The sequence below is a fragment of the Ranitomeya variabilis genome, chromosome 1, assembly GCF_051348905.1.
Source record: "Ranitomeya variabilis isolate aRanVar5 chromosome 1, aRanVar5.hap1, whole genome shotgun sequence".
Lineage (NCBI taxonomy): Eukaryota > Metazoa > Chordata > Amphibia > Anura > Dendrobatidae > Ranitomeya > Ranitomeya variabilis.
In genome coordinates, this window is record NC_135232.1 from 474896336 (window position 1) to 474916958 (window position 20623).

General features: G+C 43.0%; 1 protein-coding gene across 1 annotated transcript in view; it reads right to left on the reverse strand.

Annotated features, from left to right (window-relative positions):
• Positions 1-20623, reverse strand: part of ECPAS (Ecm29 proteasome adaptor and scaffold) — a 142019-nt gene that overhangs the window by 56090 nt on the left and 65306 nt on the right. The window contains exons 22-23 of the mRNA XM_077250898.1: positions 13535-13704; positions 5344-5445 (exon numbers count right to left, since the gene is read on the reverse strand). Coding sequence (XP_077107013.1) covers positions 5344-5445; positions 13535-13704 — 272 coding nt within the window. The remainder of the gene's footprint in view (positions 1-5343; positions 5446-13534; positions 13705-20623) is intronic.

Here is a 20623-nt window from a genome sequence, read left to right on the forward strand (position 1 = left end):
GCTTCAGAGCTGCCTAGCTATTAAACCTGTACCTGCAGCTTCTGACGCTGTCCCCCCTACTCCGGTGCGGTCTCCTCCGGTCCTTCCGTCGGGTCAAGTTGAAGAACCAGCGGTGAGCCACTCCAGCCGGGGGAGGAGGAAGACGCCCCGGAGATCATACTCGCCGCCATCACAGCCGGCGAGGTCCAGCAGCCGCGCACCGGATGTACGCAAGAAGTCCCGCCGCCCATCTACCAGGAAATCTCGCAGTCCAGAGCGAGATTCTCAGCGCGGCCACCGGGCGGCGACTTCTGAAGCTGCCTGCAGGTTACCCGCCCCCCGCAGCCGTAATAGCGCTGCGGCGGCATCAGCCTGTCAGGCGGCAGCTACCTCAACTCCGGTCTCCAGCGCCCAGCTGCAGGCATCGCCTGTCAGCGCCCAAGAAGAGGATTCGGACGATGGACAGAATTCTTCTCCAGCTCACCCACAGCTGTACTCGCCCTCCCCTCAGGGCTGGAGTACTGGCTGCTCAGCTGATGGGACGAACAGAGGAGAGTCTTCAGGAAGGGGTGAGATGTTTAATGTACCCCTGTCTGTTCCACATCACCAGCTTAGGGATATAATAAAAAGTGTTTTATCAGAATCTTTGGGGGAAATAGTTAACCCTGTCCCATCCTCCTCAACCAAACCTATAGGGGAATATGACCCTCCTCCTCAGAACCCCTTTAAGGAGGCTTTAACCTGTGACCTTTCCCCCCTGGGCTTCCATTTGAGCTCGGTAACTAAAGAGCACATTTGGAATAACAATTATATAGATTTATTTTCCCTTCTCCCTCGTAAAGACCATCTGAGTAGACCTGAAAAGAAGGAAGACAAATCTGATGTTGATGATTCCAAACGCAGCTCTCTGAAGTCGTTTAACAATTGGATTCAGGCCATTTCGATCTACTCAGCAGTCTTGGGAGAGAAGTTCCCTCATTTATGCAGTAAACTATTTCAGCATATTGATATCATATTGGAGGCCTACCGTAATTTTGGAGGCCTAGCATGGCTTCACTATGATGAGGCGTTTAGGCAGAAGTTAGCGGATCACCCTGATGTGAATTGGGGGGTAAAAGATGTGGGTTTATGGATTAATCTTATGTTACCGCAAAGACACTACACGAGCAAACAGCCGGTTTCCAGCATAGCCAAAAAGGGAGTCTGTTTTGCATTTAATGAGTCGGTCTGCAAATGGAATAACTCATGCAGGTTTCGCCATGAATGCTCCTTCTGTGGAAATCCGCACCCAATGTCTAAATGCTTTCGGAAGCAATCCTCACAAACAGCCCCCAGAGATTTTAATTCAAAAAGCTCCGACCCCAGTGAAGCTGGGAGAAATGCTTTGGTGGCTAAGCATTTATCCAAACCGGGAGAGCAGTAAGCTCTTACTTAACGGTTTTTCTTCAGGTTTTGAAATTCCGCAATTTAAAGGCCCTGGATGCGTCATAGTAAAAAATTTGTCTTCCCTGAATTGTCACCTCGAAGTTGCCAGAAAAAAGATTAATGAGGAGTTGAAATTGGGCAGGGTATCAGGCCCCTTTTCTTCCCCTCCTTTTTCTAATTTCCGTATTTCCCCGTTAGGTATTGTACCTAAGAAGGAACCTGGTAGTTTCCGTATGACTCACCATTTATCTTACCCCATTGGCTCTTCCCTCAATGATGAGGTCGATAAAACGCTGTGTTCAGTCACTTACTCATCTTTTGATACAGCTGTCGACCTACTCAGAAGATTTGGCAGGAATGCATTAATGGCGAAATCTGACATCAAGTCCGCATTCAGGTTGCTCCCTGTTCACCCATCGGGTTTTAATTCTTTAGGCTTCCATTTTGAGAATCAATTTTACTTTGACAGATGTCTTCCCATGGGGTTTTCTTTATCCTGCTTTTATTTTGAAACCTTTTCGTCTTTTTTACACTGGGTTTTAGAGCAGAACGTTCGGGATGCAGGTATTCTCCATTACCTGGATGACTTTCTTTTTGTCAGTCCCCCCCATTCGGCTAATTGCCTTGCAACGCTAAATAGCTTCATGACGATGTGCAACACCTTTGGTGTACCGCTGGCACACGAAAAAACATGCCCTCCTACGGAAGTCATTGAATTCTTGGGCATTACGTTGGATTCCAGTAAAATGGAATGCAGGTTCCCTGAAGAAGAAAATTTTAAATTAGGCGAATCTTTAAAAAAAATGTTGTCAAAAAAGAAAGTGACCTTGAAAGAGATGCAATCTCTTTTAGGGCTTTTAAATTTTGCCTTAAGGGTCATTCCCATGGGCAGGGTCTTTTCCAGACGGCTCTATGACGCAACGATGGGTTTTTCATCCCCTGAGTCTCACATTAGGGTGTCAGCAGATCTAAAGGAAGACGCAAAGATTTGGCTATCCTTTTTATCAGGATTCAATGGCAAGTCCTGTTGGCAGTCCGCTTTTGTTTTGCCAGATGATTTGAATTTTGCATTTTCAGCCAATAGCGATTCAGGCTGCGGAATTTTGTTTTCTACACATTGGTTTGCTCATCCATGGCCGGATGCCTGGATGTCTGAACAATTGATAGGGAGCCCTATGGTTTTAGAAATTTTCACTATTCTCATAGGTTTGCACCTATGGGGTCACCAGATGAAGAATGCCAGGATCTTAATTCTTTCCAGTAATAAAGGCGTTATTTTTTCAATTAACACCCTTTCTTCCAAAAATTTTTGGGCGGCTAGGTTTTTGAGACGGATAGTTTTAACCTGCCTAAAATTCAACATCTGGTTGAAAGCCAAATTCGGAACAAGTGTGTTAGCATCGATTACGGATTCTCTCTGTAGTCAACAATGGCAAATGTTTCGCCAACAGGTGCCCAACGCAGACGTGGACACGACGCCTTGCCCTCAAGAGATTTGGGACATGGTATTGAATTGATACCTCATTTTATTGAACATTCATTGTCTGCGCGATCATGGGCTGACTATTCAGCCGCATGGCAGCAATGGATCACGTTTTGTAACTTGAACAATTTGGATTTCAGTATATCTAGCCCTATTTCCGGCTTGAGATTTGTTGAATTTTTATGTCACAAGGGTCTATCTTATTCGGCGGTAGCCAAGTCACTCGCTGGTGTGTCATTCTTTCTGAAATCATTTGGCAAAATTCCATTGACAGGCTTATTCCCGATTAAACAATTTTTAAAGGGTTTCAAAAGATCTAAATTCAAGCCGGACTCTAGACGCCCTATCTCACTCCCTCTTTTGAATGCTTTATGCCTATCTCTTCAAACAGTCTGTCTCAATGCTTTCGAGACCCTTTTGTTTTCATCGGCTTTTTCGCTGGCATTTTTTGGTGCTTTAAGGGTAGGCGAGTTAGTTGCCTTCAAGAAAACGGATCCTTCTGGACTCATGGCCTCGGATGTGACTTTGTATGAGTCCCATTTGTTTTTATTTGTCAGGCGATCCAAGACTGATCAGCTGGGTAGGGGTATTAGGCTAAAAATTAACGCTATGCCGGATCAAAAATTTAGTCCAGTTGTCAACACCAAGAATTGGTTACGCATTAGGCCCTGCGTTTCTGGCCCTCTATTTGTTCATTTGGACGGCACCCCTGCGACCATTTTTCAATTTAATTAGGTTTTTAAAAAGTGTCTACGGTTGCTAGGAAAAGAGCATTTAAGGTTTATCTCGCATTCATTTAGAATAGGAGCAGCAACAGAGGCAGCAAGTTCTGGCCTTCATGATTCTGAAATAATGAAATTGGGCAGGTGGGAATCGGGGAGATTTAAACTTTACGTACGCCATGATTTATATGACAATTAACTTTAGTTTGCTTTCAGGTCCCAGGGTGGTTTGGATTCTAGGAAATTCCTATATATTCTGGGCGCAGAAGAGGGCTTGCCAACGTTCCTACTCTGAGAACCTTTCATTCGGCCATGAGACGGTGCAAATTTTTTGGCATAGCGTTCGAGGCATGTCTTGGGATAGACTAGTTACTGAATTTAACAAATGTTGTTTTAAACTTCCTTACCCTGACTTAGTTATTTTGCATTTAGCCGGAAATGATCTCGGAAAAATCAAAACACTAGATTTAATTGCTACCTTGAGAGCAGATATTATTTTTCTTAAGCAATCGTTTCCTTATACGTCTTTTGCTTTTTCAGAGATCATTCCCAGATTGTTATGGAATAAGAGTGCAATGTCTTTTTTGGAAAAAATAAGAAAGAGGGTTAACAGAGAGATGGCTAAATTCCTTCCTATGATTAATGGCTTTTCCTTCAGGCATGAGGATCTGGAGGGTTTTTTGCCTGGGTTTTACAGAAATGATTTAATTCATCTTTCGGATATAGGCCTAGATATATTTAATTTAAACCTTCAGACAATGGTGGAAAAATGGCTGTGTCATAGTGGGGGGGCCATGGCTCTTTGACCCCTGGCGTTTGGGAAATCGCCCTTATTGGGTGGATTGGTCATTTACGGTGGTTAAAACTGATGGTGAATTTAAGAGTTAAGTTTAAAGTTAAACTGGTATGTGATTGGATTTCAAGTAACTCAAAAATAAATGACACGGCCATTCATTCCAAACATTGTCTAGTTTCTTTATTTTTATGTATGAATGGGCCTTGTGTGGCCATGTTAGCCCTCCCCCGTCCATAATAAAACATTATAGGGGGGGTCTCATGGACACACAGGCCCTGAAAAACAACTTGTCGGCCTTTATTGAGTGGTTTATGAGGTAAACTGGAATATTATAGTTAGCCGTGGTAATAAGACCATGAGCAGTTTAAACCGGTTATTTCCAGTTGTTTTGCGCTTAAGATAACGGTTTCTCATTGGTGGGTTGGTGTTTGGCGGGCTTTTTCTGTTTAAAAAAAGCCCTGAATTTATGAAATTACCTCATTCAACGGTTCCCTGAAGAAACCGAAGATCCCGCCCTCCCTCCCTAATTTTATGTACTTTCCCGTCGTGTTCATTTATTTTGTGGGGAAATCGCCCTTATTGGGTGGATTGGTCATTTACGGTGGTTAAAACTGATGGTGAATTTAAGAGTTAAGTTTAAAGTTAAACTGGTATGTGATTAGATTTCAAGTAACTCAAAAATAAATGACACGGCCATTCATTCCAAACATTGTCTAGTTTCTTTATTTATATGTATGAATGGGCCTTGTGTGGCCATGACCCGTGTGTCCTGTGCAGGGAGCAGCCAATGAGAGACCATGAGGTCCTTAATTGAATGGATAAGGGTTGTCCAGTAGTGGACAACCCCTTTAAGAAGCCAGGGAGGATGAAATATGCATGTTCATGAATGTAAAAATACACCTTATTAGGCTGAGTTGTAAAGAGAGCAGGTAACTTACTTCCACAGATTGCATTAGTCCTTCCAGAAGCTTCTTCTGATGGGAAAAGTTACCGTCCCCAACAGGAAAATATCCCAATGTTCTTATGGCCCGTTCTTTAGCCTAAAACAACCACCCAATGGATTAGCAGCAATACTAGATATTCAGGGTGCGCTTACATCTGCGTATATACAGTAGCTGAGATTCTCAGACAGAAAAGTTGGAGAGTGTCAGGTGAGTGTCATGCGTTTTTTCCGCACCTAGCATCCGTTTGACATGAGTATGTAATCCATTTTTAACATTAGCATTTACATACAGTATTTCTCTGTCATTTCAAGCTACTCTTCTAACTAATAAAACAATCTTATATACAGATATAGATAGACAAAGATAGGTCAATTAGAGATATATATATATATATATACACACACATACACACATATATATATATACACATACATACACACAATCCGGAAAGTTTTGAAAAAAAAACAAATGGATCCGTTTTGTTTTTTTACGCCGGATCCGTTTCTTTCTCATAGAGTTGTATTAGCGCCGGATTGAGCCTGATAGCCAGACGTTTCATCTGTTTTTTTTACTGGATCTGTCCAAATAGTCGTTTCCGGCGGACGGAGAAAAAGTCCAGAGGAACGTTTTTTGGTCCCGCAAAAAAAAACCGCACAGTGGAGCAGAGGTTAAGCGGCAGAATTGGAGCATCTAATGTATACACCATTTCTGGGGCAGCTGAGGACTGGTGTTATTAGTCTGGGAGGGGGACAACATCTATAGCCCCTTCCCAGTCTACTAATATCAGCCCACAGCTTTCTGCTTAGCCTTTGCTGGTTATTAAAAATAGGGGGGACCTCACGTCTTTTTTTTTTTTTTTTTTTTTTGAGTCCACACCTTTTTAATAACCAGTAAACCTTCCCAGGCTATTAAGACCAGCTCTCAGTTGCCTGCTTTTCCTCAGCTGGTTAATAAAAATAAGGGGGACACCACGCCATGTTTTTTCTTTATTAGCTAAATACATTAGCTACACACGAACTGCACTAATTATATCTCAATGACATCTTTGTACCTATGTCTATTCTATTAGTTCAGGCTGTGAATTTACTGTACTCAGCTGGTGAAATGTCGGGTTTCCTATAAGATGGGTGAGTAAAAATAAAATAAAAAATAAAAAAATCGCACAGCACAAGCATGGTCCGTGTGTTTTTTTTTTTCCTCGCACCCAATGACTTGCATTGGTGAGTCTCTGCTGTTTTACATGGCCATAAAGCAGCATGCTGTGATTTTTTCCTTACCCCAATTCCAGGTGAGGAAAAACTTGCAGATGGAAACTGTCTAATTGAATAACATTGTTGTGAGTGCAATGCGATCTTCTCTCATATTGCACTCGTCAATTTTACACAGATGTAAGCAATCCCTTAACCCCTTCACCCCAAAGCCTGTTTTCACCTAAGTGACACGGCCAATTTTTACAATTCTGACCACTGTCACTTTATGAGGTCATAACTCTGAAACGCTTCAACGGATCCTGGTGATTCTGAGATTGTTTTCTCGTGACATATTGTACTTTATGATAGTGGTAAAACTTCTTCGATATGACTTGCACTTATTTGTGAAAAAAACAGAAATTTGTCGAAAATTATGAAAATTTAGCAATTTTCAAATTTTTCGTTTTTATGCCCTTAAATTAGAGAGTTATATCACATAATATAGTTAATAAACAACATTTCCCACATGTCTGCTTTACATCAGCACAATTTTGGAAACATAATTTTTTTTTGTTAGGGAGTTATAAGGGTTAAAAGTTGACCAGCGATTTCTCATTTTTGCAACAAAATTTGCAAAACCATTTTTTTTACGGACCACCTCACACTTGAAGTGACTTTGAGGGGTCTATATGACAGAAAATGTCCAAAAGTGACACCATTCTAAAAACTGCACCCCTCAAGGTACTCTAAACCACATTCAAAAAGTTTATTAACCCTTCAGGTGCTTCACAGGAATTTTTGGAATGTTTAAAAAAAATTGAACATTTAACTTTTTTTTCACAAAATTTTTACTTCAGATCCAATTTGTTTTATTTTACCAAGGGTAACAGGAGAAATTGGACCAAAAAAGTCGTTGTACAATTTGTCCTGAGTACGCCGATACCCCACATGTTGGGGTAAACCATTGATTGGGCACATGGCAGAGCTCGGAAGGGAAGGAGCGCCATTTGACTTTTCAATGCAAGATTTGCTGGAATTGAGATCGGAGCCCATGTCGCGATTGGAGAGCCCCTGACGTGCCTAAACAGTGGAAACCCCCACAAGTGACACCATTTTGGAAAGTAGACCCTCTAAGGAACTAATCTAGATGTGTGGTGAGCACTTTGAACCTCCAAGTGCTTCACAGAAGTTTATAATGTAGAGCCGTAAAAAAAATTAATATTAATTTTCACAGAAAATGATCTTTTTGCCCCAAATTTTTTATTTTCCCAAGGGTAGCAGGATAAATTGGACCCCAAAAGTTGTTGTGCAATTTGTCCTGAGTACGCTGATACCCCATATGTGGGGGTAAACCACTGTTTGGGCGCATGGCAGAGCTCGGAAGGGAAGGAGCGCCATTTGACTTTTCAATGCAAAATTGGCTGGAATTGAGATCGGAACCCATGTCGTGTTTGGAGAGCCCCTGACGTGCCTAAACAGTGGAAACCCCCACAAGTGACACCATTTTGGAAAGAAGACCCCCTAAGGAATTTATCTAGATGTGTGGTGAGCACTTTGAACCTCCAAGTGCTTCACAGAAGTTTATAATGTAGAGCCGTAAAAAAAAATTAATATTAATTTTCACAAAAAATGATCTTTTTGCCCCAAATTTTTTATTTTCCCAAGGGTAGCAGGATAAATTGGATGCCAAAAGTTGTTGTGCAATTTGTCCTGAGTACGCTGATACTTCATATATGGGGATAAACCACTGTTTGGGCGCATGGCAGAGCTCGGAAGGGAAGGAGCGCCATTTGACTTTTCAATGCAAAATTGGCTGGAATTGAGATCGGAACCCATGTCGTGTTTGGAGAGCCCCTGACGTGCCTAAACAGTGGAAACCCCCACAAGTGACACCATTTTGGAAAGAAGACCCCCTAAGGAACTTATTTAGATGTGTGGTGAGCACTTTTAACCCCCAGTTGTTTCACTAAAGTTTAGAATGTAGCGCTGTGAAAATCAAAAAATCATTTTTTCTTTCCACAAAATGATGTTTTAGCCCGCAATTTTTTTTCCCCCAAGGGTAACAGGAGAAATTGGACCACAAAAGTTATTGTCCAATTTGTCCTGAGTACGCTGATACCCCATACATTGGGGGGAACCACTGTTTGGGCGCACGGCAGAGCTCGGAAGGGAAGGAGCGCCGTTTGAAATGCAGACTTAGATGGATTGGTCTGCAGGTGTCATGTTGCATTTGCAGAGCCCCTGATGTACCTAAACAGTAGAAACCCCCCACAAGTGACCCCATATTGGAAACTAGACCCCCCACGGAACTTATCTAGATGTGTTGTGAGAACTTTGAACCAACAAGTGTTTCACTACAGTTTATCACGCAGAGCCATGAAAATAAAAGAATTTTTTTTTCCACGAAAATTATATTTTAGCCCCCACATTTTTATTTTCCCAAGGGTAACAGGAGAAATTGGACAACAAAAGTTGTTGTCCAATTTGTCCTGAGTACGCTGATACTTCATATATGGGGATAAACCACTGTTTGGGCGCACGGCAGAGCTCGGAAGGGAAGGAGCGCCGTTTGAAATGCAGACTTAGATGGATTGGTCTGCAGGTGTCATGTTGCATTTGCAGAGCCCCTGATGTACCTAAACAGTAGAAACCCCCCACAAGTGACCCCATATTGGAAACTAGACCCCCCACGGAACTTATCTAGATGTGTTGTGAGAACTTTGAACCCCCAAGTGCTTCACTACAGTTTATAACGCAGAGCCGCGAAAATAAAAAATATATTTTTTTCCACGAAAATTATATTTTAGCCCCCACATTTTTATTTTCCCAAGGGTAACAGGAGAAATTGGACAACAAAAGTTGTTGTCCAATTTGTCCTGAGTACGCTGATACTTCATATATGGGGATAAACCACTGTTTGGGCGCACGGCAGAGCTCGGAAGGGAAGGAGCGCCGTTTGAAATGCAGACTTAGATGGATTGGTCTGCAGGTGTCATGTTGCATTTGCAGAGCCCCTGATGTACCTAAACAGTAGAAACCCCCCACAAGTGACCCCATATTGGAAACTAGACCCCCCACGGAACTTATCTAGATGTGTTGTGAGAACTTTGAACCCCCAAGTGCTTCACTACAGTTTATAACGCAGAGCCGCGAAAATAAAAAATATATTTTTTTCCACGAAAATTATATTTTAGCCCCCATGTTTTTATTTTCCCAAGGATAAGGCTGGTTTCACACTTGCGTTTTTTTTAAAAACGCATGTGTGAAAAAACGCATGTAATCGCGGTAAAACGCATGCGTTTTTTTAGTCGATGCGTTTTTATAGAAAAACACAAGAAAACAAGAAAAAACCAAAAAACCCTAACCCTACCCCTAACCCTACCCCTACCCCTAACCTGAAATACGTGGCACTGAAATACGTGGCACTGAAATACGTTTATATACGTATATACGTATATACATATATAAGTGCCACGATATTTCAGTGGCCACGTATATAAGTGCCACGTATATAAGTGCCACGTATATAAGTGCCACGTATATAAGTGCCACGTATATAAGTGCCACGTATTTCATGTACATGCCACGATATTTAAGTGCCACGTATATAAGTGCCACGTATTTAAGTGCCACGTATTTAAGTGCCACGTATTTAAGTGCCACGTATTTAAGTGCCACGTATTTAAGTGCCACGTATTTAAGTGCCACGTATTTCACGTAAATGCCACGATATTTCAGTGCCACGTATTTCACTGAAATACCGTGGCACTTAAATACGTGGCACTGAAATATCGTGGCACTGAAATATCGTGGCACTGAAATATCGTGGCACTGAAATACGTGGCACTGAAATACGTGGCACTGAAATACGTGGCACTGAAATACGTGGCACTATGACTGTCAGAAAATGTTCATTAAACGGTTAGGGATGAGTTTAGGGGTAGGGTTAGGGTTAGGGTTTGGATCCCTTTATCACCTTGATGGTGGTGGGTGACTTTTCAGTGTGTTCTGTTTTTTTTCTATAAAAACGCATGCGTTTTTAACGCAAACAAACGCGTTGAGATCGGACGCCATGTCGCGTTTGGAGAGCCCCTGATGTGCCTAAACAGTGAAAACTCCCCAATTCTAACTGAAACCCTAACCCCAACCCTAACCCTAGTCCTAACCCTAGCGCTACTTTCACACTAGCGTTTTTTTGCATACGTCGCAATGCGTCGTTTTGGCGAAAAAACGCATCCTGCAAAGTCATCTGCAGGATGCGTTTTTTCCCCATAGACTAACATTAGCGACGTATTGACACACGTCGCAAGCGTCGTGCGACGGTTGCGTCGTGTTGTGGCGGACAGCCGGCAGCAACAAACGTTACATGTAACTTTTTTTGTGCCGACGGTCCACCATTTCCGACCGCGCATGTGCGACTGGAACTCCGCCCCCACCTCCCCGCACCTCACAATGGGGCAGCGGATGCGTGGAAAAACAGCATCCGCTGCCCCCGTTGTGCGGCGCTCGCACAGTATGCGTCGGTATGTCGGGCCGACGCAGCGCGACGGCCCCGTACCGACGCTAGTGTGAAAGTAGCCTAACGGGAAAATGGAAATAAATATATTTTTTAAAATTTTATTATTTTTCCTAACTAAGGGGGTGATGAAGGGGGATTTGATTTACTTATATAGCGTTTTTTGGGCGGATTTTTATGGTTGGCAGCCGTCACACACTAAAAGACGCTTTTTATTGCAAACAATAGTTTTTGCATCACCACATTTTGAGAGCTATAATTTTTCCATATTTTGGTCCACAGAGTCATGTGAGATCTTGTTTTTTGCGGGACGAGTTGACGTTTTTGCTGGTACCATTTTCGGGTACATGACACTTTTTGATCGCTTTTTATTCCGATTTTTGGGAGGCGGAATGAACAAAAACCAGCAATTCCTGAAATTCTTTTAGGGGGGGCGTTTATACCGTTCCGCGTTTGGTAAAAAGGATAAAGCAGTTTTATTCTTCGGGTCAGTACGATTACAGCGATAACTCATTTATATAATTTTTTTATGTTTTGGCGCTTTTACACAATAAAAACTATTTTATATAAAAAATAATTGTTTTTGCATCGCTTTATTCTGAGAGCTATAACTTTTTTATTTTTCTGCTGATGATGCTGTATGGCGGCTTTTTTTTTGCGGGACAAGATGACGTTTTCAGCGGTACCATGGTTATTTATATCCGTCTTTTTGATCGCGTGTTATTCCACTTTTTGTTTGGCGGTATGAGAATAAAGCGTTGTTTTTTGCCTCGGTTTTTTTTTTTTTTTTTTTACGGTGTTCACTGAAGGGGTTAACTAGTGATATAGTTTTATAGGTGGGGTTGTTACGGACGCGGCGATACTAAATATGTGTACTTTTATTGTGTGGTGTTTTTTTATTTAGATAAAGAAATGTATTTATGGGAATATATTTATTTTTTTTTTCTTTATTTAGGAATTTTTTTTTTTTTTTTTTTTTTACACATTTGGAAAAATTTTTTTTTTACTTTTTTACTTTGTCCCAGGAGGGGACATCACAGATCGGTGATCAGACCGTGTGCATAGCACTCGGTCTGATCACCGATGTGACAGGCACGTAACAGAGGCTTGCCGGCGCCTGCTATGAGGATTCTCAGCAGACGCCGGCAAGCAGGGTCATCTTATGACCCGGAAGGAGTCCCGCGGCCATCTTGGATCCGGGGACTCCTTCCAGGTCACCGGAGCAGCGCGATCTCATCGCTCTGCTCCGGTGGGAGAGCGCAGGGAGCCCCTGTCCCTGCGCGATCCCCCTCTATGCCGCTGTCACTATTGACAGCGGCATCAGAGGGGTTAAATGCCCGCGATCGGCGACAGCGCCGATCGTGGGCATTGCTGCGGGGTGTCAGCTGTCATATACAGCTGACACCCGCACCCGATCACCGCGGCGCTCAGCGTGAGACCGCGGTGATCGGGGCGCCGTACTAGTACTGCGGCTGGCACTAATGCAGTGCCGGCAGCGCCGTACTAGTACGGCGCATGTCACGAAGGGGTTAAAGTCATTGTACAAAACAGAGTACCTCCATAAATTCAAGAAAATCGAGTTACAAACATTCCAAGAGTACTAGGCAGTTTAAACTACACAGAAATACTGTCACTGAAAAAGGGAGAACAGTGCACAGGGTGATACAAAGTCACAATCTTAGGGTATGTTTCCATGGCTTCCCTGCGTAACCGGACATGTGGCGCGTTTTTCCAGACCGCAGCATGTCTATTTATCTTGCGGAGACGCTCAGTGTCCACAAGATAAATATCACCATCCTATGTATAGGATGCGGTAATTCCTCATGGTTCAATGAACACATGCGGAATCACAGCGCGTACAAAAGCCGGCAGAGCTTTGGACGGAGCTGCGTCCAAAGTGCTGATGATAAGGACAGTGGAAACACACCCCGAATGGTATACATGAAAAAAAAAGTGGTGTGCGCAATTACTCCCAAACATCGTTTAAGAGAGCATACATTCAAAAGTAGACAGATGTATAGATGTTGGAAATGGAGAACACCTCAGTACTAGTTATAAATGTCAGCACAGGGTTATACCAGTTAGCCCTAGGGCCATTATTACACTAGACGGCTAGTCCAGACGCAAACATTACAGCCTAATGCAGCACTATACTAACACGTGCTGTTCGACAGCTGCAATACATGCAAGGATTTCCTGTTTGTTAGGCAATCCCTGAATATGTTGTGGCCATCAGCCGTGAGGACTCGAACATATTATTCGAGCACGCCGAAGACACTCCTGGCAACGAGCATGCTCGGATAACACCTTATCCCAGCACATTCACTCAGCACTACTTAGAACGCTATTAACAAGGTATATTTCATGCTTATATTCCCAAGTCACTAACTAAATATTTGATGTAATGTGAGAGGCATAAAACTTCTAATATACAGTATATTGAACACAAATCAGAAATAGTGAATAAAGTACCCCTTACCTTGTTTGTCTCTTTGCCTGAAGGGATTCTAGCCAATAGACTTTCTACTAGCTGCTTTTTGGTGAGCCCAGACCCTTCATCTGGTATTGGCAGAGCCCCATTCCGTCCAATCTCTCCCAAAGCAGTTATTGCAGCAATTGACAAAGGAGATCCATTTTCCAATAATGTACCTGGACAAAATAAGTACACCGCATATGTACCTGATAGTAAAAAATTTACAACAAAATTTGGATAGCAGAATGATTGTGTTTCCCTCATTTTAGGTGCAGTCAGACGGCCGTAAAAATGGGCCGAGATTGGACTACAATGCACTGACTGGCCGGCGGCTCTTACGACCAGAGTGACAACTTCATATATATGCAGCCATCATGCTCGGGTCGGGAGAGTCGCAGCCTGTCCGAGAATTGTGGTCTGATTTATACGGCACCCTTACACTGAAGATATATTGTCCAAGTGTATCCGCTTTAAAAAAAAAAAAGAAAATAACCTATTGTTTAAATCAGATTTTTAATGGTAAATGTGTTATTTTTTTTGTTTAAATAATGATTTTTTATTTTTAACATTTAAAAAAAATTACAATTTTCACACTGGCCACTAGATCTAATTTTACACTCCGGCTTCCGGTTCTTCATATGGACATAAGCAGCAACAGACTGGCTGTGACCTTATTTATTTCTGTAGAAGTATTTATGCTTCCAAGTAACTGTTCAGAATAAGGTATACATGAGGAAACACACCATTTCCGGCCATTCTGTAACTTACGGTATATCCTGCATGCTCAGCAGTTTTCTCCTCTCCATGCGGTTTCTGTAAATTACAATCCACTGGGAGCCCAGGGGAGCCCAGCTGCAGTGATTTCTCCTATAGACAGCACAGAGAGGGGACTGCCTGCTCTTCATTCACTTTTTAGCCCACGGAGACAAGCTGCGGCAATATGGAGGGTGTTCTACAGCAGAGCTCAGCTGTTGGGATCTGAAGCAAGCTCTGATATGAGGTCAAACACGCGTTACAGAGAAACAGGTTTTCATGCTGCGGCTCTATGTACTTTTTCCTGCTCCCCACTCCTCTTTTCCATAAAGGATAATGGGCTGTGTCCCAAGAAATCTGCAGTCTATCTCCTCTGAGCAAGCCTGGTTTCAGCTGCTTTTTTAATGTGGATGACAAGTTCAGGAAGATGATTTCACTGACAAACTATATTACAGTTTCCTACAATCGCCTGTACTATTGATTTGTTTGAAAGTACAGTTCCATTTTAATGTGCATGCTTTAATCTGGGCATTGGCAATTCTGAAGGAGAGGAATTACACTGGATCATGTATTATCTACTGTATGCAAAGGTGTTACCCTTCATTGTAATCCTGTGTGTGATAATGCTGAAAAGTTTTCTGCACAGAACAGAAAGTATGAGTCACATTAGGCTTAATGGTCAGTGTGAAAATTACAGTTTCTTATTTTTGTTATATTGAAAGGGATATGGAAAATTGATAAAAGCTTGTAATAAAAAAATAAGTTTAAAACAAAAACCTGATTAAAATATTTCATTTTTTTGATGACACATTCTTTTTAAGCTGACAGAGGCTACGTACTTATACTACATGAAAAATATAGCCATACATAGCAAATATACAACATATTGTTTCAGAGATGAAGTCTAGGATTTTGCATAAGATTATATTTTTGGGTAATTTTGAACTTTAAGGGGGCATTTACAATTCATCTGCAGTGTTTATTTGGCTCAGAGTATCCTTCTGACCTTTGTGGTGCTGATGGACATAATGTGCCATTTCATACAGAAGCATCCAGCAACAAAAGCCTAAGCATGGCATTATAAATACTGTAACGGCTGCACGCCAAGTCCACATCTTTCCCCGCACATGATGGCTCATTTAATCAGTCATTATATGCCTTTAACAGCTGCGGGTGGAGCACCGCTCCACCTGTGGCGGTTAACCAGTTAAATCTTGCTGCCAATCACATACAGTTTGATTAAACACACGCTCTCTGGAAGCACGTCATTCATCCTGCCCATCGGCACCCATGTCACGTAATCGCTGGGTGCCAATTAGTTGCCATGACAGCTGGAGATCTGCCCTGTCATTACAATCCTCTTGTGAACACCAGCCTGTGGCGGACGTTCATAGGAGATCGTGATTTCTGCTATACATAGCACTATGGGAACTATTAAATAAAGTAAAAAAAAAAAAAAAGTTTTTAAAAATATAAAGAAAAACATAAAAGTTCAAAATCATCTTTTTATTCCGTAAAAATAAATACATACACATATTTGGTATTGCTGAAATTTTCGATCAATGTTCGATCTACCCAAATAAAGTAAATTAATCTGATCGGTGAAATACATCAGATCTACCTCAAAATAGTACCAATAAAAACGTCATCACAGAGGCACAGATCCAGAAAAATAAAATGTGAAGGGTCTCAGAAAATGGTGACACAAAAAAATTTATTCTTACAAATTCCGAATTTTTTTTCACTACTAAAATAAAAAAAATAGAAACCTATACATGTTTGGTATCTGTGTACTAGTACTGACCTGGAGAATCATATTGCCAGGTTAGTTGTATCATATAGTGAACATGGTAAAAAAAAAATAAAAAAATAGTGGAATTGCACTTTTTTTGCAATTTCAACATGCCTGGAATTATTTCCCACTTTAAAGTGTATCACATGATAAAATGGATGGTGTCATTCAAAAGTACAATTCGTCTCACAAAAAAACATGCCCTGTTTTGGCTATAGGGACAGAAAAATAGGGATTTTTGTGTACTCACCGTAAAATCCTTTCCTCAGAGACACTCATTGGGGGACACAGGACGTGGATGTATGCTGCTGCCACTAGGAGGCTGACACTAAGTAAATACAAAAAGGGTTAGCTCCTCCTCTGCAGTATACAACACCCACTGGCTCCCGATAGAACCAGTTCAGTGACCAAGCAGTAGGAGATTAACAAAAATTAACCGTAGGTACAAAACTATAACACTCATCATAGGCAACAGGCCAAAAGGGTGAGTGCTGTGTCCCCCAATGAATGGCTTGGAGAAAAGGATTTTGCGGTGAGTACAAACAAAATCCCTATTTCTCCTTTGCCACATTCGGCGACACAGGACCGTGGGACATCCCAAAGCAGTCCCTGGGCGGGAAGTAAAAACATAACAGAGTAAACTCACGGCACATGCTATCTAAAGATGCGCTACCACTGCCTGCAAGATACGTCTACCGTAGGCTCGCGTCAGCAGATGCCTGAGTATGGACATCATAATGCTTTGAGAAAGTGTGCAGGCTGGACCAGGTCGCCGCTTTGTAAAACTTGCTCCGCAGATGCTTGATGCCGAATGGCCCATGAAGCGCCTACTGACCGAGTGGAGTGTGCCTTGATCTCCGCTGGAATCGGCTAGCCTCTTACACGGTAAGCTTCATGAATAGTCAACCGAATCCATCTGGCTATTGTCGATTAGAAGCAGCCAATCCCTTTTGGCGTCCCGCCGGGAGCACGAACAGGGCATCCGAATGATGAAAAGGTGCTGTCCTAGATACGTACTTCCTAAGACCTCTCACAAGATCTAAGGAATAAAAAGCCTTTTCCACTCGGTGAACCGGACCAAGACAAAACGAGGAAGCACGATATCCTCGTTAAGGTGAAAAGAAGATGCCACTTTAGGAAGGAAGGATGGAGACAGTCTGAGAACCACCTTCTCATGATGAAAAAAACGAAACGGAGCATGGCAGGAAAGAGCAGCCAACGCCGAGACTCTTCTGATCAAAGTAAATCGCTACAAGGAAGGCAACCTTCCATGAGAGATAGGGAGATGTCCTGCAATGGCTCGAAGGGAGACTCTTGTAGGACACCCAGGACCAAATTAAAGTTTCAGACGTCTAGAGGCGCTCTATAGGGAGGTACCACGTGGGTGACTCCCTGAAAGAATGTTTTCACCTGGGGTTTGGAAGCGATCTTAGAGCTGAAACAGGACGGAAAAGGCCAAGACCTGCCCTTTGAGGGAACTCGGCGCTAGACCCAAGTCCAGGCCGGACTGAAGAAATTCCAAAATGGTGGAAATGTTGAAATTGAGCGGAGGACAAACTATGCTTCTGCACCAGTCGAAAAATTTCCAGATTCGATGATAGATACGCACAGACACCGGCTTTCGAGCATTGATCATGGTGGAAACTACTTCCAAGAGTGCGTGTTGCAGGGGCCGATGATGGAGTTGGGCGAACGGGACTGCTTCCATTGCGGCTACCATCTTCCAGAGAATCCTCATGCTGAAACGGATGGAACAAGGAGAAGACAGAGCGCCCAGACTCGCTGTTGAAGGGCTAGGACCTTGTTCTGAGGGAGAATCACCAACCCTCAGGAAGTGTCCAAGATCATGCCCAGGAAGGAAATCTGCTGAGCCGGAACGGGAGAGGACTTGTTAAGGTTGAATAACCAGCCAAGCCGCGAAAGATTATCCAAAGAAATGCGGACGCACTCCTCACAGGCTTGGAAAGATGGGCCTTTGATCAGTATGTCGTCTAGGTAAGGTAGAATGATTAAGCCCCGAGTGTAGAATGGCCATGTCAGCCGCCATGACCTTTGTAAATACCCTGGGTGTGCTGACGAGGCCGAAGGGCAAGGCTGTGAACTGAAAATGTTCTCCGCAAACCGCAAAGAAGAAATCTTTGGTGAGGAGGAAAAATTGGGATGTGAAGATAGGCATCCCGAATGTCGATGGAGGCTATGAACTCCCCTCGTTCCATCGAGGAGATGACGGAATGGAGGGACTCCATCCTGAAATACCAGACTCTGACGAATCTGTTTAGAAGCTTTAAGTCCAGGATGGGTCTGACTGAGGCGTCCTTCTTTGGTACCGTGTACAGGTTTGAATAGAACCCTTGGAACCTTTCGTTGTCTGGGACTGGGGTAATGACCCGGTCTCGGTGGAGAGACCCGATGGCTTGGTAAAAGGCCTGAGCCCGAGTACCAGCCTCGATTGGACGTGGAGAAAAAAAATTGGGTTGGAGGAGGGGAAGAAAATTCTATTTTGTACCCGAAGGACACCAGATCTTTGACCCACTCGTCGTGAACGACTGCGAGCCAGACATTGCCAAAGAGAAGTAGGCAGCTGCCTACTCTGATGGTGTTGTCCGGAAAAGTTTGCGAGTCATTTAGTCGAGGATCTGAAGGGTCTGGATCCCCCAGATCTGGACTGCTTGGGGCAGCCCTGCCGCAAGTGGTTGAGTTTGCATTAGGACTGAGGACTCTTGCCCCTGTGAGCGGGGCGCCCCGAACCGGGGGAACTAGTCATCGAGAACCACCCATAATTGCTGCAAAAGGACAGACGGTGCAGCTGACGGTGGCTAGGGCGCCTAACTCTCTGCTGGAGGAGGAATTTACTCTTCCCGCCTGTAGCGTCCAAAATCAGTTGGTCCAGTTTTTCTCCGAATAAACAACCGCTGAGATAGGGAAGAGATGTTAAGGACTTTTTAGATGCAGAATCCGCTCGCCAGTTCCTCAGTCATAGTGCCCTTCTAATAGCTACTGCGTTGGAAGCTGTAAGCGCAGAGCAATTAGCCGCATCAAGGGAAGCATTTAATAATCACCGGCCAAAGAAATTTGATTGGCCAACTCCGCTAACTCAGAAGGAAGGTCAATCTTCTGTATGGCCTTATGCAGGGAATCTGCCCAGTAATCCATGGCTTTGGCTACCCAGGTCGCTGCAAAGGAGGGAAAAAGTGCCGAGCCAGATGCTTCAAATACCAAACGAGCGAGGCTGTCAGACAATCTGTGGGATCTTTAACCCCTTCAAGACCTTGCCCTTTTCTGTTTTAACGTTCTCGTTTTTCGCTTACCTCCTTCCCAGAGCCATAACTTTTTTATTTTTCCATCAATATGGCCATGTGGGGGCTTGCTTTTTGCGGGACAAGTTGCACTTTTGAACGACATCATTGGTTTTAGCATGTCGTGTACTAGAAAATAGGAAAAAAATTCCAATTGCGGTGAAATCCCACACTTGTTTTTTGTTTGGCTTTTTTGCTAGGTTTACTAAATGCTAAAACTGACCTGCCACTATGATTCTCCAGGTCATTACGAGTTCATGGACACCAAACATGTCTAGGTTACGTTTTATCTACACTATGTTCCAAATTATTATGCAAATTACATTTTTCTCGGATTTTCCTAAAAGGTCGAGGCAAATGACAGTCAGTCTAATAAAAGTCATCACCAGTTAGAATATACATCAAATTTTATTGGAGAAACCTCCCAATGATAACAGTATAATGTCCAAAATGAATAAAAACTCAAAATGCACTGTTCCAAATTATTAGGCACAGTATAATTTCTAAACATTTGATATGTTTTAAAGAACTGAAAATGCTCATTTGTGGAATTTGTGGCATTAGGAGGTCACATTCACTGAACAAAAAAGCTATTTAACTCCAAAACATCCTAAAAGGCCAAGTCACATGTTAACATAGGACCTCTTCTTTGATATCACCTTCACAATTCCTGCATCCATTGAACTTGTGAGCTTTTGGAGAGTTTCTGCTTGTATTTCTTTGCGTGAAGTTAGAATTGTCTCCCAGAGCTGCTGTTTTGATGTGAACGGCCTCCCACCCTCATAGATCTTTTGCTTGATGATCCTCCAAAGGTTCTCTATAGGGCTGAGGTCAGGGGAAGATGGTGGCCACACCATGAGTTTATCTCCTTTTATGCCCATAGCAGCCAATGACTTAGAGGTATTCTTTGCAGCATCAGATGGTGCATTGTCATGCATGAAGATGATTTTGCTCCTGAAGGCACGTTTCTGCTTTTTATACCATGGAAGAAAATTGTCAGTCAGAAACTTTATATACTTTGCAGAGGTCATTTTCACACATTCAGGAACCTTAAAGGGCCCTACCAGCTGTTTCCCCATGATTCCGGCCCAAAACATAACTCCTCCACTCCTTGCTGACGTCGCAGCCTTGTTGGGACATGCTGGCCATCCACCAACCATCCACTACTCCATCCATCTGGACCATCCACAGTTGCTCGACACTCATCAGTAAACAAGACTGTTTGAAAATTAGTCTTCATGTATGTCTGGGCCC